The sequence below is a fragment of the Toxorhynchites rutilus genome, chromosome 2 (assembly GCF_029784135.1).
Source record: "Toxorhynchites rutilus septentrionalis strain SRP chromosome 2, ASM2978413v1, whole genome shotgun sequence".
Taxonomy (NCBI): Eukaryota; Metazoa; Arthropoda; class Insecta; order Diptera; family Culicidae; genus Toxorhynchites; species Toxorhynchites rutilus.
This window is the reverse complement of record NC_073745.1, coordinates 161,094,285-161,120,759: the sequence shown is the minus strand read 5'-3', so window position 1 is coordinate 161,120,759 and position 26,475 is coordinate 161,094,285. Positions and strand designations below refer to the sequence as shown.

The window sequence follows — 26,475 nt, the reverse complement described above, 5'->3', positions numbered from 1 at the left end:
GCTAAAAAACTATCGTTGAAAAGAAGAAGGTTTGGACCTTTTGTGGGTGAAGAAACTCATAGGCGGGAAAAGAATATACAAACTTGTCTGGCTTTGTCAAAGAGATCCTCATTCTGTCCCATGGCAATAATACATTGGGCGAGGTCCTCCATGAACAAAGTATATTTGATGGTAAACCAAAATGATCCGAACTTGGTAGCTCAGCGCATTGTTCACAATGAATTCATCTTATTTTGCAAACAACTTGCAACCTAAATGCAAGCCTGTTATGTTTGTTTGGACTTGAATTTGATCATGGCTTCAGTCGTTCTACTAAAATATTAGTCATTATTGTAACAAATTGCTCCACGTAATACAGCTTATACAGTATCATGAAAGTTTCAAATAAGAACAAGTGTTAATTAATAGGGGTCGATTTTTAGACCTCGTCGACCCCTAAATTTCATTTTCGTTTGTGTCGACCCTTTGGAAACCGAGATCGACCACTTTGAGAAACCCTGATCTATATCATTGACGTAAAAACTGTACAAGAGGGGGCTTAGGCAGGAGCCTTGCGGTAGGCCCATAAAACTGTAACGAGAAGATTTCGAGTTGCCATGAGAGAAAATCAGGTGCTTTTCTGACAGTAATTTGTACAGGAAATTATTGAGAATTGGTGAAAGTCCACGATTATGAAGCTTCTCTGAGAGAATTTCCATAGAAACTGAATCAAATGCCCCTTTGATATCGAGAAAAACGGGTATTCTTGGGTTTATTATAATTGATTGGTATAGTTATTATTGATTTGACGATGTAGACGGTAGTATCAACATAGCGCTAGCGAATATGAAGTATGTAGTAAAAATTCAATGTTTCATTAAGGTGTAATGGACGTTTACATAGCTACCAGAGTATGCTTGTTTACATTGTACTACATGCCCTTATTATAATACAATTCTGGTACACACACAAAAATATAATTGGTGCAATAATGTAATAGGTAGTATTAAACCCATGAAAAAGGGACATAAAGTTGTTATTAAGACATGTGCTTACGATACGGATAGTTTCTGAAAGATTTTTTTCATTCAAAATAAAATTAATTGGGATTTAACCCTTCACGATTTGCAATGTACGGTTTGGTTTCAGGATTATATCAATAGTTAGCGAATCTATTTTTTTGCGCACTTTTGTTTCGTTCACATTCAATGTGAAAGAAAAATCTTCCAACAGTTTCCGAAAAATGTGGGTTGATGATGATATTGGTAAACTCCTTAATACAGGAAGAGCGTAGCACCAGTTTGCGCTTTTTGTTATTCAGCAGCTTCGACCACATTTCAGTGAGGCATTTATATCAATGTCTCCGCCGAGAAATCTAGAGTTGATTTTTTCGGAACTTGTTCTCCAACTCCTACCGTTTTTCTCATATTCCGAACAGTCTCAAATTCCGAACACTTCATTTTTGAATGTAAATTTACTGAACTTTAATGTTATAAGAAATTGAATAATCAAAACCCTGAAATTCTTTTGGGTTATAGTCTTCATTTTAACATCATTCACAGGTATCGATACAGCCTATAATTTATGATATTAAACATTTGCAAAAAAAGTGACAGTCGAAACCAATGATAAAATGTTTGCGTTAGCAAATTCTGTAAAAAACAAGCGTCGTTAATTTTTTCAGTTTTTGTAGTTTTTTCAACTGTTTTGTTTGTTTTTTTCATGTTAAGTGCTAGAAATGGTATGAATCTACAATAAATTGATGAAAAAAATGATATTTTATGCAGAAATCTTCATTAAAATTAATATTGTAGTTTTGTTCGGAATAAGAATCGAGTTTCTACATATGATTCAAATTACGAACCCTTCATTTTTAAATCTGAATTTACTGAACTTTAATGTTGTAAATAATTTAATAATCAAAACCCTGACATTCTATTAAATAACAAGATTGCGCACCTGAAGGGCGCCGTAGAGGGGTGGGGGGAAAAACGAATAGCGCGTTCGGTACCTTGAAGTGTCGGCTATAAACGTACGAAAACACGTTTTTGTCACTATAAAGGGTGTGTCACATCAAATTGCATCACGGAAAAAACGCTGTAGAAATTTAATTTTTAGGAATTATATCTTCAGCTTTCGCTTATAATCAGATAAGAGTGTAGAGATCACGTTGGCCATGCTTCACTGTAATTTTTTCGTAAATTTGGAAAAATGTCGTCGAACGAAAAAGAGCGTCGTGAATTAATCCTGTGCACTCATTTCGAGAATCCGGAGTTGTCACATCGGGACATCGGTAAGATGCTGGGAATCGTCCAATCCACGGTCAGCAGAGTACTAAAACGATACTTCGAGAACCTAACCATCGACCGGAAGGTGAAGAACGGCATAAATGGATGCTCCGTCAGTGAAAAAGATCACAAGCGCGTAGTTAATCAGTTTAGACGTGATCCGAGAAGTTCGGTCCGGGATGTCGCCAATAAGCTGAATTTGTCAAGTTCATTCGCCCAGCGGACCAAGTAGCGGGAGGGCCTGCGTACATACAAGGTTCAGAAGGCTCCTAACCGCGACGAAAGGCAAAACATGGTGGGGAAGACGCGAGCCCGGAAGCTGTACACCGAAATGCTGACGGAGCCGCATTGCCTGGTAATGGACGACGAATCCTACGTTAAAGCGGACTTTCGTCAGCTGCCGGGCCTGTTGTTCTTCTCCGCAGAGGACAAATTCAGCGTTCCGGAGGAGATTCGCAAGCAGAAACTATCCAAGTTTGCCAAAAAGTACATGGTGTGGCAAGCGATCTGCTCTTGCGGAAAGCGGAGCGCCCCCTTCGTGATGACCGGCACGGTAAACGGGCAGGTTTACCTTAAGGAGTGCCTACAGAAGCGCTTACTACCACTATTGAAGCAGCACGAGGGCCCGACCATCTTCTGGCCGGATCTCGCTTCGTGCCACTATTCAAAAGACGTGTTGGAGTGGTACGAAGCCAACGGGTTCACCTTCGTGCCAAAGGAAATGAACCCGCCCAACGCGCCGGGGCTTCGCCCAATAGAGAAATATTGGGCGATTATGAAGCAGGCCCTCCGGAAGAACCCAAAAGTTGTCAAATCAGAGGCGGACTTCAAGAGAAAATGGATTTCTGTTCAAAAAAAAAACTACAACCTAACGTAAGGTTAGGTTGCTGCTCGCAAACTACTAAAGGGTGTGTCACATCAAATTGCATCACGGAAAAAACGCTGTAGAAATTCGCCCAGTAGACCGATCCTTTTGAAAATTTTAGACAGTAAAATAAAAACTATTAAACAACTTTTGGCATTTTCTTTTTATTCATACTTCGAGCCCAAGCCCGTATGCTCGCACCTTCCTCTTTACCCCGTCCATAAGGTTCTGTACAACGTCGTACAGGCTACAACGTACAACGTCGATTTTTCAATCAAGTGCTAATAACCACCTGTTAATAGCACTTGATTGAAAAATATTTGGTCACAGTGTTACATGGATTGAAAACATTAAAATAAACTCTTTCGCATGAATGTATTTTTCAATTCCCAGGGGAACTTGCAGATTATTTTTCAGCAACGATTAGATCTTTCCGGAATTTTTTCGATGCTGTATGCATCCAAACGAAAATTCTCCTTTCAGTTTGGCCTGTAAAAAACTTTTCTGAACTCTAATCCACCAAATTTGGAGCCCTGAAAAGGGCCGTTGATTATATGCTAAGCTAATATAGCACTCTCTCCTTGGATTCGACGGGCCAGCTGAATGTCCTTGGGCATGATGTGACGCGTTTTGCGTGGATAGCACACAAATTTGTATCTTCGAATAGGCCTCCTGCAGCGTCATAACCGCGGAACTTTGGAAGCGCAAGTCGGTTTTGAAGTCCTGAGCAATTCCACGAACCAAATGCTGCAAAGGTAGCTTGCGGATCAGCAATTCGGTCGACTTCCAATAGCGATGAATTTCACGCCAAGTTCCCGGTCGATAGCGATGTGGCTTCTTCACCTATCCTGAGACTGGTGCGCTTATCCGAGCTGCTTTCGTGTGCCTTACTACCGAAAGACTAACGAGCTGTCTGCTTGGTCCCAAACAAACGAGTCCTCACGGTGCGAGAGTGGAGTTAGAAATGAACGAAAGCAAGGGAAGCGTCATTTTATAAAACATAAAAGTATCGAACGTAAACCCCATTACCATTTCGTTCAGTTGTTCAAGAGCTATTAACACTCAAAATCTCGGTCTCCGGCGTAACGCTTTCGTTTTCGAAACTTTGATTTTACACCCCGGTATAGAAATGAGAGACGTAGTCCTACGTCAAAAAAACATGTAGATGCAGAAGTACCCCATGCATGAATAAACAACTTCAACTTCTACTTTTTATACTATAGAGGCTTTAAACTTCAAAGTTCATTCGCCTCTATTGTCTGCACGATTTTCCCAGGTTCCTAAGTTTAGGAGACCGTGTTGAGGCAACATATTCTAATCTGCACAAAGACAAGCGTGTACAAAAGTACTCGCAGTTTACATTTATTTGCAAAGCCGAATTCCCTAGACATCTTGGTTTTGAAGTCTGTGTTAGGCAAACACATTTCAGTCGGAACAAAAATGCCCCCGACCTGCATGTATTTGCAATGCCAATTTCCCCACGCTCCTTGGATTTAAAGTCTGTGTTAGGGAAACACATTTTAGTCGGAACAAAAATACCCCCGACTTTCATGTATTTGCAAAGCCGATTTCCCCAAGGTTGCTTGGTTTTGATGGTTGTGTTGGGGAAACCGTAAATCGGGCCAATCAAGACGAGGCAGTTTAGATAACGCTTAACATTTTACAGTTATTCAATTGTTATTCAACTTGACGGAAAAATAGTGTTCAATATTTCTTGCAGGAAACTTGACACTCTATTGAGGGATATTCATTCTATGCGGAAAGTTTAATCATGGTTCATTATTTTGAAGATGTGTTTATTACTTCCTAAAATGTAATCTTATATCAGCTTCAGGCACACATGTAGTTTCTCTAAGTTTCGTATTCGCAAATACAGAGCCGAATATCCAGCCGAAGCTTGCCAGATATCCGGTATCAGGCCAAACTACTATCCGTTTCATCACTAGTCTCTATAATTCAAAAGAAGAAGAAGAAGTTATGCAAGTCGGCATTTTTATACTGCGAGTTAAGTGAGTGATATTTGGAACTTTAATGTTGGTTGCTTAGTGTTGCTTTCATATCAATGGCCTATCATGATCATGCGATAATGCGATCATATAACTGAAACATTTTGCACAAGTGTAAGTGTAAAATTGTATATGGTAGCGGTTGTGTTAAAATGAATCAATATATGAAACGATTTATTTCAATTTTCATAAATAAAAATCAAAGTGTGTTCCCGCTCGAGAACAGATTGTTCGATTTAAGCTGTCTGTTTTGTAGCGTTTTTCTTCACCCAAAAATATGTTCGGCAAGAAAAATTGGAAAAGTGAAGGAATATTCGAAAAAGTGATTTCCCATATGCTCTACATATCGTATTAAGCTGTTAGTACAATTGAAATTTACATTGAGGCATATAACATCGAGTATCGTTGAGTTTGAAGCGAAAATGGAAATGGGTTGAATTAGCACTGTCAGAAAGTAAAAATTATAGAAGAAAATTACCTTTTCCATTTCAAATACGTCAAAAATTGATAATTGTTTCTATAATTGTGATAATTGTGTGATCGGCATGCAACAGACAGTCTAACGATATTTTACGCCAACTATGCGGTCGTGCCTCGGACGCAACGCACAACCCCTTGTTATTTTTTATTTTCTCATGTAAACTCTGCAATATATTATAAGACATCTGTCCTGTTGTACTGGGAGATCATCTTTGGATTGGTCATCTTTGTAGATTCAAAGATTTGAATAACTTTGGGATAGGTGTTGGGCTAATATTATGATTGGGTTTGCTTCTATCGGGTTTTTAATAGAGCTTTCGTTCGTTAATTCATGGCTATTTATAATATAGGAATTTGGCTCAATTCCCTATCAGTCAAGGATTTTTCGAGTTGGATACCAACAGTTTCTCGTTTCCAAAAAAACGAATCTATGGTATCTCTGTGGTTTAGCGATCCGTTTATATTTTTTCAATTAGTTTACTGATTCAGTTTGATATCATAACGGAAATTCTTTCACACATTCACTGTATTATTTTATCGATTGTTCAATGAGCTGTTGTATTCCCAGGTCATTAATCCTTCCAAATGGTCTCCAAGCTCTACTCATTTCCGAGCCTTGGTCGCAATCGCATTCAGCGAACAACAGCGTTGTTGATGGAAATGATGAAAGCCAAAGCCAAAGCGATGACGCAGCGAGCGTAACGTCTACTGAAAGTGAACGCACCGAAAGTGATAGTGAAAGTAGCGATGGCGGCGATGCAGATCCCGATGGCGAAAAACTAGCAGCTGCTGCGTTATGCATTGACGTAGGATCTTTCAGCGATCCCCGTAATGTACAAGGCTTGGCGCATTTTTTAGAGCACATGATATTTATGGGAAGCAAAAAATATCCTACTGAGAACGAATACGACGCGTATATAAATGTAAGTGTTATTGATATTATATTATGTATAATCGGTTTCGTTGAATTCATACAACAGTTATTAACCATTTCTTCAGAAATGCGGAGGATTTGACAACGCGGTAACTGACCTAGAAGAGACAACGTTCTACTTCGAAATTGACGAACAGTACTTAGATGGTGCCTTGGATCGTTTCTCGAATTTGTTCGCCTCGCCGCTGATGCTACGTGATTCTATCTGCCGCGAGCGAGACGCTGTCGAGTCGGAATTTCAAACCAACATCAACAGTTTCTCGTCGATGCAGGATCAACTTTTCGCGTCGATGGGAAAGGAAGATCATCCATGCAGTTTATTTACATGGGGAAATCTGCAAACGCTAAAAAATAATATAACTGACGATGAACTGTATGAAGTTCTGCATCAGTTTCAGCAGCGCCACTACTCGGCTCACCGCATGTATTTCGCGGTTCAAGCAAGAATGAGTTTAGATGAGCTAGAGCAGCTGACTGTTAAGTATTTTTCCAACATACCCAATAATAATTTACCAGCAGACGACTTTTCAAACTTCAATGAACGAAATGCATTCAAGCCCGAATTCTACAACAAAGTGTTCTTCGTTAAACCGAAATCGAACATGTGCCAGCTGGATGTAACCTGGTGTTTGCCGTCGAGCGTTAAGGTAATCAACTGATAGTTCGTATTAAACTTTTCAACAATTTGAATTTTTATAGGATTATAAAGTGAAACCGGTAGATGTTCTGAGTTATCATTTAGGGTACGAAGGAAAACATAGTCTAACTAGTTATTTAAGAAAAAGGTGAAATATGCTCGGAAACATCCATAGTAAAACTCGTAGTTCAACTTTATATTTGCAGGACACTTGCTTTAGACGTACAAACAGGTGCTAGTTTTGGCTACGACAGAAACTCTCTTTACACTCTATTCTCGATCACCGTGACCATGACTGACGAGGGTTTGGAGAAAGTAGATGAAGTACTGGAAGCAATTTTCAGCGAAGTGCGACGATTGAAAGAACAAGGACCCGTGGAATGGCTTTTTGAGGAATTGAAGGAAATCGAAGCTACGTCGTTTCGATTTCGTAAAGAAAAAGTAGCCAGCGATAACGTTGAGGAGCTTGTAGTCAACATGCGACACTATCCGCCGAAGCATATCATCACAGGGCCTGAACTTTACTTTCATTATGATGCCGCCGAAATACAGGAAGTAATCGATAACCTGAACCAGCCGAATTTTAACATTATGATCTCATCATCGAAACCATACGATGGAATCGTATTCGATAGGAAAGAGAAATGGTTCGGAACGGAATATGCAACAATAGGTGAGTGTAGTACAAATAACCCTTCTAAATATACTTTTCCAAGTCGGAGCTAATGTTTGCGATTAAGCGTTAAAGCGATCCTGGATTCTTTAAAACATTTGAAATCAAGAAGTTTCATATTTCCTTTATTACATTGTATGAATTGACATTGTATTTAAATTTATCTAAAATATTTTTAACAATTTACAGAAATTTCAATAATGTTGAGCATCAAATGTTGATTGCTACATTCAGTACGCTCAATTTAAGGAAAGCAAGAATTGTATGAATGTACATATGCTTCAAAGTTCGTGAAAAAATATGAAAAAATGTCTAAGAGTTATATCCTCAAAAATGATTATATCCATCTAAAAAATTGCTTACAAATCTTTACATGAGCTGGCGTTCGCTCGGAAATCCATTTAGTTGGGATTGCGATGTGACATGCGGATTCTTACGCTCACAAGCCTATGCATTATGCTCTTGTATCCCAATCCCATTCCCTTTCTAGAGCATGACTGAACGGAACATTTAGCGAAAAACGGAATATTAATATAGAGTAGACACTATAATGTCGAATGCCGAATCAATCGTCGTTTCCAGTTGATGGGCAGGGGATATTTTTTGTGCTGTGTATTTCCTTCTTTGAGTGTCAATTATTCTTTTCCGGCTCAACGAAATGGTATAGTAATCATTCTATACAAAAGATAAAATGTATAAGAGTTATATGCTTGCTACTGATTGACCACAGCTTTGCGCAGTGGCGATGTCGTAACCAATGAGGTACATCCGAGGAGCGATTATTGCTAGTTGAAAACTTATTGACACGAGAAGTTGTTTCAATAACATAAAAATAGATTTGAAAAAAGGCTGTTGGAATCACACAAATCTGTATATAAGCCGGCGCGCGCTCGAAATTCCATGCAGTTGCAATTATGAAGCAATCTCATTTATTTTCTGCCACCGAACTGAACGGAGGCTTTAGTGAAAAACGAAGTTTCGATGATAATTCAATACACCCGATTCGATAGCAGAAAATACGAAATATATCATATGAATAGAGAATATTTCGCCATATGAATAGAGGCGAATGAACGGCGAAGTTTAAAGCCTCTTTAAAACAAAGAAGCAAAGCAAGCCATATGAAGCAGTTTTAATATCAAATATACCCGAATGCCGCAATCGATTGATGATTCTAATTGGTGGGGGAGGGTATTATTTGTGCTGGGTATTTCCGAGGAGGAATCAATTCCGACTTTGAGCATTGATAATTCATGTCCTGCTCAACGAAGTGGTATAGTAAACTTTTTTTTTTTAAATAAAGTGTCGAAGAGTTATATGCTTGCTTCTTTGCTTGACTCGATAAACATGTTTCAATAGCTTATAAATAGTTTTGAATACAGGCTATTGAAAACACACAAATCTGTATGTAAGCGAGTGTCGTCCGTTCAGAAATCCATTCAAGCGATGAATGGCCTTTAGCAGGGCACGAAATCTTCTAATGTGAAAAATGAAGACCGACTCTACTCTCAGTAGCTTCGCTTCGACTAGAACTGCTTCGTCAGTCGGCGACAACAGAAAGTGAGTTGACTAGAAAATGAATTGACTAGCGTTGACTAGCGAAGATGACTGGTGAACTAGTCCAGTCAGTGGTTATTTTAACTGACTCGACTAATGAATACAAATCTGCCTATTTATTCAACTGACTTCAATCCACACTTCCATTTCCCCCTGACACTATTTTTTTTATCCGCGTACACAATCATATTTTAACGTCCATATAAAGAGGAACGAAAACATGATTTCTGATGCAAAAAAGGAGTTACCCCATCAATTAGAGATGGGCAAACCGTTCACGAACGGTACGGAAGAACTAGTTCGCCGAAAAGAGTGAACGAACGGTCGTTCTTTTTCAAAGAACGGTAGTTCTCCCCACGAACTGATTGCGAACGAACGGTTTCTGAATGAACTGATTCCGAAAGAACGGTTTGCGAGTGAACTGATGGAGAGTGAACTGTTTGTGATCGAACTGGTTCAGAACGAACTGTTTGCGAGTGAACTGTATGGGAAAGAACTGATTGAGGGTGAACTGTTTGAGAACGAAGTGTTTGCGAGCGAACTGTTTGCGAACTAACGAGTGCAGCTGAACTGATTTGCGCTGGACGGAATGGATAAATATAACCAGAATGCTTGTAAGGAAAATAAAACGATATTGTTATTTATGAGCAAAATGCATGTAACGCAGGGTTTATTGTGTTAATGTATACTCAATTTTGGGTTAAAAATTAAATTAGATTTTCGTAGTATAAAATAATATATTTTCAATTTCATGTATTCTTCCAATTCCTCGTAACATTCATATATTTCCTGATTATCAGAAAAAAATCTGGGGGAAGCCAGGGCGATTTATGGATTATGTAAACATAAAATCTTTTAGTGAGGGCATGTTGAGCAAAAAGTTTTTTCGTTACTTTCAATTCATTGTTTGGCCTATTGCGTGTACGTGTTATCGTGATTGTTTGTATATTTGATTCTTAGTGAAAATCGCTGCTAATTTTTCTGCTGAATGAACATTATGAAATATGATGTTACATGGAACCTGTGTGTTGTCCAAAAAGAGAATATGAAAAATTGCACATATTTTGTGCGCATCAAATTATTATATAAACTTTTGTCGACCGATAAACATATTTTCACATACAGTTTCCGACTTTTAAAGAAGAAGCAGCTTATCTTTCCCCACTAAATTTCAAAAATATAAATCCCATACGTACACTATCCAATCCAATGATATCAATTAATAGCTGTCTATTGATGTTGGGTTCCAGCTAACATTCTATATTGTTCTTAATACCGCTGAACGATAGAGCGAAAGAACGGTTCAAAAGAACTGATTCACTTAGATGAACGGTTAGTGAGTGAACCGTTCATCAAAGTGAACTGATTTGCCCATCTCTACCATCAATGGACGGTTGATTTTCTACCCATCGTGAACTCAAACCAATGAACTTAGACATTTATCAAGTGTGCTATAAACGTCCTCACGTTAGTATTAGTTAGTGCAAAATTTGCAAAATAGCGCACACACACTGCACGCTATTTTATACGTGTGAGTAATTTTCGTGTACGATACAAAAGAACCTAGTTCACCTGTAGCGTATGTCAAACCACGTTGAACTCAAACATCGATGCATGCACACGTACATGAGAGAGAGAAAGAGAGGAACGAATTCGTTTTGGGGGAAGTCACTTCACAATGCAATGGGGACAATCTGACTGGGAAGAATGAAATGATATAGTCGAGTCGGTAGAGGGAGATAGCGACTAAACGCCCGATTGACTGTTTAGTCGTTCTGCCGGAGAAACTGCGTGAAGAAGCCAAAAGTCATTACTAACTGAATACGGATATAGTCAGTCAGATAGCCAGCTGACTATCCTCAGTTGACTATGACTATGCAGAGCCCTGACCTTAAAAAGTTCCTGGTCACCGGTGTTCTTCTGACCCGTTGGAAACTATCCCATATGTTCCCAGTCCATAAAAAAGGAAATAGACGGGATGTTGCTTTGTAGCAGTACATTAGCACCGATCAACACGGATTTACGACGGGTCGCTCCATTACCACAAATTTACTCCGATTTTGCAGTATTCCCACCGACTAACGACTACCGTTCAATTACTCAACCAGGAAGTTTTGGCTGTGCCTGAAGTCGTAGAGAACCTAGAGGAGTTGCAATTTATTGTTTATTGTGAAGCAGTAGCTGTTGTTCGGGCGTTAGGAATGTACACCTTTCTTCAAAACGATAGACAGAACCGCGCACTCTCCTAAAAACCTAAACCTGATTGGATGAGACTCCTGGAAGGTCGTATCCAAACGCTGCGAGTGAAAATCGATCGACTAACGCAGTACAAGGGGGGAAGTCTCCCTGATCTTAATGAAAACTCATCATTGAGATTGAGCTCTATCAAAAAATTGAGACATTATACGGAATGTACGAAAAAGCGGGCGGATCATCGTAAGCTCAGTATGAACGATAGGTAGTTCTACAGCCGCACCAAACAGAAACGAAACAGTTACGATGGTGGTCTTCCTGAGATTGACGAAGTTACCCAATTTTGGCAAGCTTCTGGGAGAATCCCATTTCACACCGATGTAACAGAACGTGGCTGGCAGAGGAAGAGGAATATGGAAACGAACTTGAAGCAATGCCTGCCGTTGTGGTAATCGCCCATGATATCAACGAAGCCATTCGATTTGTCAGGGATTGGGCTACGCCAGGACCAGTTTTTGTGCACAATTTCTCGTAGAAAAAGTTTTTTTCAATACATGAGCGAATGGCAGAGTGCTTCAATAAGGTACTAGAAAATTCCCAAACAACACCGGAGTTCGTGACCAAGGGAATTACTCATCTGATGCCCAAGGATCAAGACGCAGCGAATGCGGCGAAGTACAGGTCAATAACATGTCTAACGAGTCTGTACAAGCTACTTACGTCGATGATTAATAGAAAACATCAAAACCATTGCGATGTTAACGAAATAATAACAGAAAGGCTGTAAACAAAACACGCGAGGCTGCAAACATCAAGTTATTATTGATGGAGTCGTCGTTGGGCAAGCAAACCGAAACTAAAGGATCCTGAGTATGGCGTACATTGATTATAAAAAGTATACGACTAAATCAAATCAGATCATCAGGTTTTTGGAACACACAATGGGAAACTGGAGCACTTCGCTTAGTATCACCGTCGGAACAACTATGTTGAGATCCAGAATTCCCAATATTCACAGGGGAATATTCCAAGATGACACATTCAGTCCTGGTGGTTTTGCCTTGCGATGAACCCCTTGAGCCGAGCACTCAACCGAAGCAGTCATAGCTACCATATAAATAGAACGACAAAAATAAACCATTATTTGGACGACTTGAAACTGTTTGCGGAATCAACAGAAGAGCTGCATAGTCTACTACAGTGCATAAGCGACTTCAGTGCGAATGCGGATGAAACTCGGAATCGAAAAGTGTAAGGCAGCACAGCTCCACCGTGGACGATTGGTGGAGAGTGGAGGATTTCGCATTGACGAGAGTGAAGTAATTCAAGATTTGATGAAGGCGAATCCTATAAGTACATGGGATCTCTGCAACTGAAAGGGATTTCAAACACAAAAATCAAGAAGTAACTCCAGGAACAATTCTTGATCAGAATCAACCAGGTTTTGAGAACAAACCTATGTAGCGGCAAAAAGATCAAAGCCGTCAACACGTTTGCCGTTCCTCTATTCACGTACAGTTTCAGGGTGCTGGAGTGGACGAAAACTGATTTAGAAACAGTCGAGAGAGAAATGAGGGTAACGTTCACTAAGTACCGCATACACCATCCAAAGTCATTCATAGAGAGATTCACCTTACCACGTGTTGAATAAGAAAAAGGTGTCATTGAAATCAAAGTGCTTTGCGTTTTCCAGGTCCAGCAGTTGCGAAGAAACTTCGTAGAAAGTCAAACCCATCACGATATCTATCGCGCTGTCTGTGAAGCAGACTGAGGATTCAGTGTCCTGCATCTGGCGCAGGATCAGTACGAACTAAGCTGCAACTTGCAGACCATAGAAGAAAAAATAACGGGCCTGATCACAAACGCCACTTCACGGTGAAAACGAAATGAATTGTACGCAATTTGTATGCATTTCATTTCGTTTTCACCGTGATGTGGTGTTCGTGATCAGGCCCAACATCATGGAAGCAAAAGGAACTTCATGGGACGCACCCGCATATCGTTTAGAGCAGGGATTCTCAAAATGGTAGAACCGAATAGCTGCATCAACAGTAAATTTGTTGCTAGTTGCTAGATTACAAACGTTAGTTGGTGCATCCTGTAGACTAAGGTCAGTACAAAATTAATAATATCGACGTCTCGAAATAAACTATTCGTCGGGTACGGCAGTGATTACCGGAAGGGCATTTCAGAACAAATCCGATGACTCGTCTACGGGATGTAGTTCGCGCAAAAGTTTGACATATCAACGCCTTTCCAATACCGTGGGGACGCAATCACAATATGTTCTCTAGAGAGTATATAACAGTACGAGATTGTTTTTCTCTGTCAGTATCGAAGGTAAGGCATAAGCTGCATTATAATGCCTATACATTCTTTTACCACAAACATAACGATGATATAAAACAACCAACTCGTTTCACATTCCCTCTATTCTCCGAACTTGGCTCCCTCGAACTGCAAATTTTGCAGAACCTTATTTACATTAATTTTGCAATCACATCCACTGAGGCGTGAGCGGGTGCGTTATCGTGATGAAGAAAAAATCCTCGATTCAAACTAATGTCAAACACAAAGAAACAGACCGATCTGGCTGAAAGATGGTTTGTATGTTTCCGAGAGGTACTAATAACTAAACCTAACCTTGATACGCGCCAGTAGTGCCATCTCTCTATCTATGCACGAACTTTTCAAACTTCTCGAACTTCATTTAGAAGAAAATAATAAATATACCGATTCTCATTAAATTACTGCAACATATCAAATAACAAACAACATATCATCATTATGAGAAATAACGGATTGAAAACCGCCCATTGTACTTACAGATATGCCACAAAAGTGGAAAAACTTGTGGGAAAACACAACGGACATTCCCGAGCTGAAATTGCAAGAGAAAAACAATTATATAAGCACTAATTTCACCATATTAGCAACTTCGCACGATGGTTCACAAACTAATGAAATTCCGCAGTTCCCCGAAAAAGTAATGGACAACGAAATCTGTGAATTGTGGTATCGCTTGGATAGTAAATTCAACCTGCCATCGGCGTTAATGTACTTCTATTTAATTTCTCCACTACCGTTGAGAGATCCACAAAGGTACATTGAAAGCGTTGCTTATTTGTGAATCGCAGAATAATGATTTTCAACATCCGGTTTCAGTGCCACCTTATCTAACTTGTACGTATCATTGTTGAAGTTCCAAATATCTGAAGCCTTGTACCCTGCAGAAGCAGCTGGTCTGAATTTTGAAGTCCATTCCGCTGAGAAGGGTATTGTACTTAAGGTAACATTCCAATATGTTAAATGATTTTGTAATTATATAAATTGGTATCCGTAGTTTGACGGATATAATGAGAAACTGCCTCTTATTGTCGACGAATTAACAAAAGCTATGAAAGAGTTCGAGAAGAATGTGGTTTCCGATGAATTTAATATTATCAAAGAGAAGTTATTCAAACACTATTACAATGACATTATTAAAGCGAGCAAATTCAGCAGGTGAATTACTTTGAGTACATAGCTCTATGTAAGTGTAATGCAAAATACTTTTATTCGCAGAGATGTTCGATTAAAAATTGTACAGGAGACACACTGGACTGTATTGGACCGTTTAAATGATCTTTTAAATCTAACAGTCAATGATCTCAAACTGTTCTCTAAGGAGTTTTTCCAACAAATTAAAATTCAAGCGTTAATCCAAGGCAACATATTGAAGGAGGATGCAATAGACGTAATGTCCAAAGTGTTGGTGAATCTAGGAGGTGGAAGAATTGCAGACGTAAGTCAGTCTCATGGAAAATATCATTAGTGAACATAACATGATCTTTTCATTGCAGAAATTACTTATTGATTCGAGAGCACGGGAAATTCCGCTAGGCAACAACCATGTCACAATGCAATCCTTCCGCAAGAACGACGTGAATACGGTGACCACGAATTTCTACCAAGCAGGTCCCGTTACTCCAGCACTCAATGCACAACTTGAACTGTTGGAGATGCTCCTCGAAGAACCACTGTTCGATATTCTTCGCACAAAGGAGCAACTGGGCTACGATGTGTCGGTAACAATGCGTGATAACTTTGGAATCCTCGGCTATTCCATCACTGTGCACTCACAGGAGGATAAGTTCAATTATCAACATATTGAGGAAAGAATCGAAGATTTCAACAGTAGATTTGTGCAAATTCTGTACAATATGCCGGAAACCGATTTTGAGTTGATAAAAAATTCACTTTTGAAACATAAACAAATCGTGGACACTGAATTGAAGAACGAAATGTCCAGAAATTGGGCTGAAATTACGACTGAAGAATACATATTCGATCGGAACAAACTAGAGATGGAGCATATAGCTAAACTAACCAAAACTGATATACAACATTTTTACAGGCAACTGCAAGTCGAGCAGAGGCGGAAACTTTCCATCCAAGTCGTGGGATGTAGTCATAAGTCAGAAAAATGCAATAAGGTTGAAAATAGGGATGATAGTGCTAATATAAAAGACTTGCATAGAGATTTGAAAATTCTGTTTCTCACTTCAGACAGCCAGAAGGAAAATTTCATTACCAATATAGACAATTTCGGGAAAACGCTTAAAGTCTTTCCAGTTACAAAAATTCAATTTTGACACATTTTTTGTGTGTAGTGAACGGAGATATTCATCTTTTTTAGGACTAGTGCTAAATGTTCAAATAAAATTTGCTAAATGTTTGTCAAAATGTATTTTTACTTTATTCCTCTTGATTCTTGGCCATTTGTTCTTTTGCGATCTGTTGTATTTGCTTGTGCTTTCTTACAAAGGAACTAAAGTTGGCTTCCTCGACTTCGTCATCACCTGAAAAATAATAGAAGAAAGTCAGCAACTTCAAATACTCAAAAGTGTACTGAACGACTCATTTATAAAATTTATAATACTGGTCGGCGACGCGACATTGAACTATAGAGTAATTCCAAATGAAATCGTCCTAAGAATGCAGATTTTAAAAACATACATTTTTCATTCCAATGAAAGTTTGTATTCCGTTTGGGTTAGAGAAAATATGAGTTCTCCACAGCAAAGGGGATTTTTTTACTCAAGCGTAACTTTTGAAAAGGGTGTATCGATTTTAGTGAGAGAAATCTTTGATAATTTATATCGTAAAAACTATGAGCCGTACCGAAATAGTGTCTTAGAAAAAGTTATAGAGTATTGATGTTAAAACATGAAAAACTATACACTGAGAAAAAAAATAATACTCTTTTTTTATTTAAAAAAAATAATTTGCAATATATTTTATTTCCCTTTATTGATTTAATTAGGCTCAAGTGGATAAAGAGCCACCATCAAGCAATACATTTTAAAACTATTTGAATATATTATAACTACATAATTATTAACTTAAGTCTAATTAGCTAAAACTACAGTGCAATATAAAAAAAAAATAAGTTATTCCTTCGTTGCCTCTTCGGTATTATCCTTGTCTGGAACAGTGCCTGTGGTGGGTCGTAACAAATTTTGCAATATAATATATAATTAATTTGCAATATTCATATAAAATAGAAGTAATGTAGAAAATTTTAAAAATCGGTCCAAAATGGTAAAACTATTTTTGGCGAACTTTGTGGAACATCGAATTTTTATGAATTTTTGAAACTTAGAATTTTTGTGTGTTAACAATTATTTTTAGCCAAAAAATATGAATCCTGATGTGATTTAAAATAAACAAGCTTTTTATCAATCTCCTTCTAAATGTAGCCATTCTCGAGATATTTTAAAAAATATTTCTAATTTATTGTCTTTTGCATAGTAAATAGGCTTTTTTAACTCTTTTAGTACCGGACGTCTTTTTATTATATTTTATGCTGATTAGTGCCGCGGATCTGTATATGTTTTTACGAGCATTTTCGCAAACCTCTGCAAATTCGCCGATTCGGCCCGGTATTCTTCGCTTAGGCACGTCTTTTCGCCGGTACTAAAAGGGTTAATATGTTTGTCGTGTTATACCGTCATATTTTTTTTTTTTTTTTGTTAGAAAGTGCTTTATTTACAGTTTTATATGTACATTGCTATATAATTCCTTAATGAATTAGTACTTCTATTTACGTCAGAAGCTTCTAAATTGTACATAATGTATCTTATAAAAATTTTCAAAATTTTATATTTTATGTTTCTTTCACAGTTTATGTTAGGAAAATGTAGATTCTCGAAGATCAAATTTTGCTGCTGACTTATTGCATGAATATTTCTTATAATTTCTTGCCACAAAATGTTCACATTTTGGCACCCAGAAAATTTATGTTCTATCGTTTCGCATTGTCCGCACACCTGGCAATTCGGGTCATCTCTTCTCTCCTGTCTGTAAAGTAGCTCATTGTGGTGTAGTTTGCCATGAACCAGCAGATAATACATTGATTTTTCGTCAGAAGATAACTTTTTGTTGTTTATATCCTTCCATATCAGCTTCCAATTTCTAGTGCAACGTGTGGTGACTCCAACCGCTGGCAGCTGATTAAGGAAATGATGATAAATAATATTTGCCTTCGGTTCTTGCTGTATATGATCAGGGATTTCTTGAAGAGCAGCCTTAATAGTTTTGATGTGGATAAGGTCTGAAGGTGTTTGAGGAAGTTGCATATAGTAGTCTAGAGATGGTCCCTCGTTCAATGTTCTAAGATAACGATTTACTAACAGGGCCTTCGTTTTGAGAACAATCAAATGTAAACCCAATCCTCCTTTCGTATTTGGGCGAATAATATCAATCATTTTGACTCTTTGTGCGGGCACACCATTCCACAGAAAGAACCCTATTTGCTTTGTGAACAAAGCTACGTACTTATTTGGCATTGGGAGAATTGAGGATAAGTACCATAACTTGGAGCATATAAATGTGTTGAGAAGCATAACCTTTTGTTTTATGTTGACTATGCGTGGACGATTTAATTGTAGAAGGCCGTTCACACTACGATACACGGCTTCCCAGTTCTGTGCGACTGTATCCTTTATGCTGTTCTTAAAAAGGACACCAAGTATCTTGATGATGTCCTTTTTTATTATTCCTGTCCATGCAGGAAGCTGAGCACCGATCTCCATAGCAACGGTCTTCTCCATGTTCAGCTTTGCCCCTGCTGCCAAACCAAATTGTTCAAAACACTGCAAAATTTGTTGAATTTTCTCAGGACTTCGGACTATAATTGTTATGTCGTCTGCATACGCAACAACACATTCTCCCGGATCGTTGCATATTTCGGCCAAGTTGTCTAGTAGAGGTTGCAGGTACAGTACAAACAACAGCATGCTTAATGGGTCACCTTGTCTAACCGATCGTTTTATGTGAATATGTTGAGTGATGTGTCCATTGATTATTAATTGAGACTTGGCGCGTACTGAGAGAGTTGCCAGCAGACTCACAAAACGTGTATTGAAACCCATTCTTCTCATGCTCGATAACAGGTATGTGTGACTGACGCGGTCGAACGCATTACTGAGATCGCATGCAATTACGATTCCACCCGTTGATTCTTGTTTAGAAATTGCAATATGATCTCTAATTACACACGTGGCTTCAAAGGTTGTGTGACTTCCATTGCTACATTTTTGATGAGAAGAAAGAACCGCCGTTGATATTTTTTCAGCCCTTTGCTTCATCACTCTGCTGAATATTTTGTAATCTACGTTCAACAATGTTATTGGCCGAAGAGAGTTTATACCATTCCCCACTCCTTTTTTTCGAACCAACACAATCACACCATCCTGTAGATCCTCTGTTACACGCCCGTTCTTGATCTCGTTCAGCACCAGCAGAAACTGTTGTTTGATTATTTCCCAGCATTTCTGATAAAATTCTTTTGAAAGGCCGTCCTTGCCCGGGGATTTGTTTGCTGCCGAACCTTTGATAGCCGCAAAAACTTCGTCGTATGTCAGGTCATCCATGAGTCGACTGTTCTCCTCATCATTTTCTTCTAGCGATCGTCTTGGATTGAAGCGGTTATCCGCTTCAGTGTCCTGTTCGTCGAAAAGGTTTTGATAATGTCGCTGTACATGTCGACTTATTTGCTCCTTGTCCATAGTCCGCTGACCATTGATATCTAGGGATGCGATAGTTGTGTCTCGTTGCCGGTTAACTCGGTCCGCAATTTGGAAGATTGAAATGTCTTCCCCTCCCAGAAAAGTAGAGTTCTTATTTTTTTTTGATTCGGAAAATTTCTTCTGTTTTTGTAGCATTATTGCTTTTATTTTGTTGATTTCGGTGGTACAGTCGCGGTTCTTATGTTGTTCATTTGTTTGGTTCAAACAAAAGTGATAAAACCCCATTGTGTCGTTGAATTTTTTTACACAGATTGAGTTTTTCCAACGAAAAAAAGAAGCGATTTTCCTTTTTGCATACAAAGACCACCAGTCAACCCACGAATTGTAATTTCGTTTTTGGCGGGACCAAAAATTCCACCTTTCTCGCAGTTCCGTCAAATTTTGTTCGGTCAGTAGATGATTGTTTATCTTCCAGAAAGGGCGCTCGATTGTTTGAGTACGTAATGGAAGGACTATCCGGGAAATAACAGATCTATGGTCACTGAAACAGTTTGATTCTAGCCTGCAGTATCGTACATTTGGGAGACATACTGGGGTAACATATATCCTGTCAATTCGAGACATTGACCGACCTCGAACGAAAGTATACTCAATTCGCTGATTGAAATGTTTCCATATATCCTTAAGATTTATGCTATTGCACAGTCTTTTCAACATTGGGCTCATGTTTGAAATACCTGTCGCATCATTGTAATCAGTGACCGCGTTGAAATCTCCCAACATTATTGTGTGAGGAGGATGATTTTGTAAAAATAAGGAGATATTGTGATTAAAGAAATCTTCTCTAACAGATCTGTTGTTCGAGCCTGATGGTGCGTACAAATTAATTATTCTTACTCTATTTTCATCATTTCCCAGATCAATGCATATGACCCTTGAGTCCAAGCTCCTTTGTATCTGTTTAACTTCGATTCCATTTCGTACGGCTATTGCAGTACCCCGCTCTGATTCATCAATATTTACTATCATATCATATCCAGGGATACAGATACTATCGTTAACCACCTCTTGCATTGCTATTATGTCTAAGTCTAGTGTGCGCACGAATGATCTTAACGAATTGATTTTGTTTGTGTTGCTTATACCATTCAAGTTTATAGTTGCGAAAGTGTAAGTAAAGTTCGTTACAGTATTCCTTGGATCCATTTCAGTTAAAACTTTTACTTGCCCTCTTATTTGCTCCTCGTATGACGTCGAACTCGCATGCAATCTTGCGCCGAAGACTCATCATCCGATATCTCCATTGTTTTTTCTGATTTTCTGTTGAGAGAGTTTGATCTGCTGTTGGTCGGTGTGATGCGTGAGCGGTCACTTATGGTGCTCACTCCATCGTATCCCTTCGTTGTTTTATCCGGTGCTGCTTCAACAGTAGGCTCTCCTACGTCGGTCGATGAGGTCTTTACTGCTTTTTCTCTGAGTTCTGCATCATGCGGTGAGGCCGGTCGTTTGAAGTGTTGTGTTGCGGTTTGCGATTGTATTGACGGTTGGATCTGCGACGAAGATTGTGATTGTGATGATGATTGTGTTGATGAAGGTGCTGATGATGGTATGGATGCTGGTCGCTCCCCAGGCCTATCCGAGCTTCCCGTTTGCGCTAGTACTCTGGAGTATAGCGATGATTTGTTTTGTAGTGAAAGTTTTGCACGGTTCTCCGAACAGCTGACTCCAAACATGTCTGAATTTGACATGTCTGAATTTGGTTGGTGTATGTGACGTGTGAGCTGTACCCTTTGATGTTCACAAATGAAGGAATGGGACTCGTCATCCGAATACGAACAATACGGATTCCACTTGGTGTTTGCGAAAAGAATTGCGAATGACACATCTCGTGTTTGATGGAAATGATGTTCCCGTAGTTCGAAAGGTATTCGATGATCCACTCCTCTGGCATGTTTGGTGGTAGATGATGGAGCTTAACATCAGTACCTCCATCCTCAACGTACAGACGTATACGGTGAGTTGTTCCGTTGTTGTTTAATGAGTACTTGTTATCGAACTCTTCAACCACTCTTTGAACTGCTTCTTCCGTCTTCATCTCCACAAACACCTTCCCTTCGATCCTATCAATTTGTATGGTACATCGATCGGTGTTAGTTTTAGGTTTTTTGCGATGAAGTTGAAAATGTTTTCATCCCTCAACTTGCGAATTCCACGAATGTCGATGAAGAAATTGCGCTCCCTCAACGAATCCATGGTTGCTGTTGGGGGCTTGATCCCAGGGACAAGCTTTAGACCCCTCAAAAAACGACTTTGGTTTACTTTTTGTTTGAACAATAGCGATCTCTTCGATTTTGCGACTGAACACTTCGCCGGTTGAGTGCCGATTGCATATTCATGGAATTTTATGTATTTGCTTAGAATTTTCAACAACTTTTCCAATACATCATTATGGTAAAAAATATATGTTTAGGACTTACGTTGAAAAACATCTGGCGATCTGGCGTAGTGGTAACACCCATACCTCTCACGCAAAGGTCACGAGTTCAATTCTCACTCCCGACATTCTTCCAAAAATAGAAATAAAAAAGTGACGAACCAGCCAAAAGTGTTCAAAGCCACTATAATAGAGAGAAAAAATGGGATGGTAATATCTATGATATAACCGCAAAGGTTGACGTGGGACTACTATGTTGTCTTAGTGAGCATTTATTTGTATTGATTAAATTATCGATTGAATGAAATAATTTTTCCAATTGAATTGAATTCAACAGATTTGTTTTGTAAGTAAAAAGTTTGAACAGTTGCCATGTAGGATCAATTCATGCATTGTAATAGATTATGTTCTTCGTTACAAATAAATTTGATAACCGTCCTTTTACGTTTGATATGATGCCGAGGACTACCAAAATATGTGAACGGAAAAATTGTCAAACGATCTTTGTATTTTACTTTTCCTTCTGAAATTATACATCTCTCATGTTTACGTAGTTCTCGAACCGCGAAAGTTCATTCACCTCTAGTATCTGAATTGATGATTTTCCCAGGCTTCTAAGTTTAGGAGTACGTTTTGGAGAAACCATATTCCGGTCTACACAAAGACAAGCGAGTATGAAATTACTCGCAGCTTGCATGTATTTGCAATGGGAATTCCCTAGGCATCTTTGTTTTGAAATCCATCTTAGGGAATAAACATAAATACCCCCTACTTGCATGTATTTGCGAAGCGAATCCCCCCAGGCACATTGATTTGAAAGTTCGTGTTAGGGAAACACATTTTGGTGTGAACAAAAATACCCCCGACTTGCATGTATTTGCAGAGCGGATTCCCACAGGTACATTGATTTAGAAGTCCGCAAATCGGACCAATCAAAATTTGGCAGTTAGAACGTTTAGATAACGCTTGACAATTTACATTTGTTCAACTGTTTATTTCTATCTAATTGTGATAGACGCGTAGAAATATTTCCTATCAATTGATGCAAACGAATTTCCGATTTATTGACATAACATGAGTGACTCCTAAACATATATATTTTACCATAATGATGTATTTGGAAAAGTTGTTGAAAATTATAAGCAAATTAATAAAATTCATGAACACGACAAGTATATTATAATAGCCTATTTACTATAAAAATGACAATAAATCTATATAAATAAAAATGTAAGGCCGAATGTGTTGCTAAGCGGGAAACCCAAAGAAGGAATCGTCCGATTTAAGCCATCTTTATTTTGATGTATTCGTCTCTGCCCGTAGTTCAATGTAATGGAGGGAAAAATTGAAAAATTTTCGGAAAACTCTAAAGGAATTTCGGACAATTCGGTGAATTGTATACCCTTCTTAGATGGCATTAACGTTCCCAGTGGAACTTTTGCCTTCTCATCGTAAGTAATACTTGCGTCATTTTTATTAGTACTACTTAGTTGAGATTTCTATGCTGAATAACACGCCTTGGATGCATTCTGGAGTGGCAAGTTCTAGAATACGCGTGACCACAGTGCAAGTCGGAAGAAATTTCTTTGACGAAACATCTCCCGGCCAGAACGGGAATCGAACCCGATGTGGGAGCACACAATTTGAATACCCATATGCTCGAAAATTACATCATGATAAGCGTTGGTAGTCCATTCAATGTTTGCGACAATATAATTGATCTTTGTTTGAAGGTGGAAATGGATTTTCAGGCGGAATAACGCACTCCTATCTATATAAATAAAAAAGGAAGACCAAACGTATTGCTAATCGCAAAATCCGAAGAAGGAAAGGTCCGTTTTGAGCCATCTTCATTTTGTTGTTTTTGTTGTATTCGACCCATAGAACAATGTTATGAATAGAAAAAGTTTAGAAATTTGTTCTAAAGAACTCGTATCAAAACAATAATTTTGGGCGGAACGAAGTTCGCCGGGTCAGCTAGTTACAAATATTTTTTTGAATATCTCGAGAATGGCTGCATTTAGAAGGAGATTGATAAAGAGCTTTGTTGTTTTAAATCACATCAGGATTCATAATTTGTGCCTAAAAAAGATTATTAACATTCAAAAATTTGAAGTTTCGAAAAATCATAAAAATTTGATGTTTGTCAAAAATAGTTTTATCATCTTGGACTCATTTTTAAAATTTTCTACATGACTTCTATTTTATATGGAGAAATAAAAAAAAATACATATTTCAGATATTGCAAATTAAAGTAAATTAGAGTAAATAAACAAAGAGTATTAATTTTTTTCACGTTTTAACATCAATACCCTATAACTCTTTCTAAGACACTATTTTGGTACGACTCATAGTTTTTGAGATAGAAATTATCAAAGATTTCTTTCACTAAAATCGATACGATCTTTTCAAAAGTTATACTTGAGTCGAAAAATTCCCAATTTCTGTGGAAAACTCATATTTCCTGCAACCCAAACGGAATACAAACTTTCATTCGAATCAAAAAATCTCATGTTTTGTCATTTGTCGAATTATTCTATATACTAACCTGGACACACTGTAGCGTTGTCTTCGTGGCCTTCTTCGTCTTCAGAACTTTCGTTGCCAGGATGTTTAAGATAAATATCTGCCATTTCACGACCACTACTGATTTCATTTACCAATGGTACTTCCTGTCCCTTTTCCTGCTGATTTATTTTCATCATGTCTTCTGCTTCCTTCTTTTTCTGTTCAGCCATTTTCTCCAACCTTAGCTTATCATACTCAGCCTTGTAATCCGTCACATACTCTTTCGCGGCTTCCTCGACAAGCTCGAAAAATTTCCCAAACCCAATACCAGTTTTCGATGAAACGCCACAAGCTTTCAGATCCCGGTAAAACTCATCCAGAGTGAGTGACATTGTTCGGGTTAGATTACTCGCGTACGATGTCTCATTCTCAAGGGCTTCCTGGAAAGACTCGAAATCTTGCATCCATTCAATCGCAAAGGAAAAGTCCTGGACATCGATCTTGTTCAACACGATGATGAATGGAAGACGGGCTTTGTAAAGGATGGAACACGCGTACAGCATGTTAGACATGAAAGTCGTGGGACTTGTTGATCTTACAATGTCCATTACATAAACAACGACAGTGGGGAACGCTGTAGCGAGTGCTTCCGTTATAATCGTTCCAGAAGCAGACCAGGTGAAGACCTCAATCTGACCAGGCGTGTCAATTACGCAATACTTATGCTTCTCTTCCGTTCGCTCCACCAACTCAATTACTTTGCCAAATTTAGTAGAAAACAAATTCAAAGCTGTAACGATTCCACCATTTGGTCCAAGTTTGTACTGCTTCATGACTTCTTTGTAGTTGATAGTATCTCGTACATCTGGAAGGTATTTTATGTTTCGAATTTCATCATACAGGCGTATCTTATTTTGCGATAATTACCTATATTTGCAGGATATGGAACCTCTCGACAGGCGGGATCCAAGTTGATGAGATACGGATTGTTTTCATCTTGTTTGTATTGAGCCAACTTGCGAACAAAAGTTGTTTTTCCAGAGCCGGCCATTCCGAGAACAATTAGGCAAATCGGCTTGCGTTTCGAACTGCATGCCGTGTCCGTTTCCATTTTATTCTGAAATTTTATTATGCTCACGGTAAACTGCAACGTTTTCAACACTATTTAACTTCGTTGTAAACAATCATCAAATACTGCTACATTTCATATCACGCGCTGAACTGTCAACAGCACATACACGGTGAATTCACATTGATCATCTTTTAAGTCCTCGGTATTAACTCAATTCTACACTCAGAAAAATGACGAATAAATAAGACTATGGGCCGCCCACATACCACGTGGACAGAAAAATCATGATTTTAGACACCCCTCTCCCCCTCCATGGACAAGCGTGAACATTCCTTATACCCCTCTTCCTGTTGTCCACGTGGACATTTCTCCAGTTTTTTTTGCAGAAAAGCGCTGTTCGAATTGTAAGAATGTTGTAATGTATTGCTAGAATCGGATCGTTCAACGTACCCGAATTGCCACTCAAACGCATATTCATTAGACAGTGTCCAATTTCTTATGCTGTTCATTTAACTATTCCACAGATTCATAACAACATTAACGATATCGGGAATATAGGGAGGATGTGGTAAGTTTGATGCGAAAAAAAGGCATCTCGTTCTTTTTTTTCGCATAAATAAATTCGCTCATAAGGAGAAAGAATTGGCCGGCAAGTTGTCATGATGCAAGATTAAGCTGTATCGGAATCACAAACGCCTTAGGACATCCGCAAAAAACATTCTAGTAACTTCTTGGTGAAGGCGATCGACATTTGCGTTGGTGCGTGAGATGGCTGGAGTTCCTCATCCTGGACCGTCATCTACCGTCAACATTTTCCTTGAACCGTTTTACTCAGTT

General features: G+C 38.6%; 2 protein-coding genes and 1 non-coding gene across 4 annotated transcripts in view; 2 read left to right on the top strand and 1 right to left on the bottom strand.

Annotated features, from left to right (window-relative positions):
* The window catches only part of LOC129768897 (nardilysin-like), a 68,700-nt gene extending 52,359 nt beyond the window's left edge, over positions 1-16,341 (top strand). For both annotated transcript variants that reach the window (XM_055770839.1, XM_055770838.1), the window contains exons 3-11: positions 6,187-6,541; positions 6,618-7,199; positions 7,252-7,337; positions 7,396-7,862; positions 14,441-14,714; positions 14,778-14,901; positions 14,956-15,116; positions 15,177-15,396; positions 15,455-16,341. In XM_055770839.1, the coding sequence (XP_055626814.1) occupies positions 6,187-6,541; positions 6,618-7,199; positions 7,252-7,337; positions 7,396-7,862; positions 14,441-14,714; positions 14,778-14,901; positions 14,956-15,116; positions 15,177-15,396; positions 15,455-16,246 (3,061 nt within the window). In that variant the 3' untranslated portion in view covers positions 16,247-16,341. The remainder of the gene's footprint in view (positions 1-6,186; positions 6,542-6,617; positions 7,200-7,251; positions 7,338-7,395; positions 7,863-14,440; positions 14,715-14,777; positions 14,902-14,955; positions 15,117-15,176; positions 15,397-15,454) is intronic.
* LOC129772084 (U4 spliceosomal RNA) lies at positions 8,591-8,733 on the top strand. Its single transcript, XR_008742560.1, has one exon. It is a non-coding gene; the product is annotated as a U4 spliceosomal RNA (small nuclear RNA).
* LOC129768898 (GPN-loop GTPase 1) lies at positions 16,326-25,783 on the bottom strand. Its single transcript, XM_055770841.1, has 3 exons — positions 25,494-25,783; positions 24,607-25,431; positions 16,326-16,453 (listed from the first exon to the last, which is right to left on the bottom strand). Exons 1-3 carry the CDS (start codon positions 25,675-25,677, stop codon positions 16,350-16,352), a joined length of 1,113 nt encoding a protein of 370 aa, XP_055626816.1. The 5' UTR covers positions 25,678-25,783; the 3' UTR covers positions 16,326-16,349.
* Positions 25,784-26,475: the final 692 nt, after the last annotated feature.

What these genes read in the sequence shown, in the direction of transcription:
- LOC129768898 (XM_055770841.1), bottom strand. Translation starts at nt 25,677, where the DNA reads ATGGAAACGGACACGGCATGCAGTTCGAAACGCAAGCCGATTTGCCTA. An exon ending in TCCATATCCTGCAAATATAG is followed by an intron (nt 25,432 to 25,493) that starts GTAATTATCGCA and finishes AATACCTTCCAG; the next exon opens with ATGTACGAGATACTATCAAC. An exon ending in CAACGCTACAGTGTGTCCAG is followed by an intron (nt 16,454 to 24,606) that starts GTTAGTATATAG and finishes ATTATTTTTCAG; the next exon opens with GTGATGACGAAGTCGAGGAA.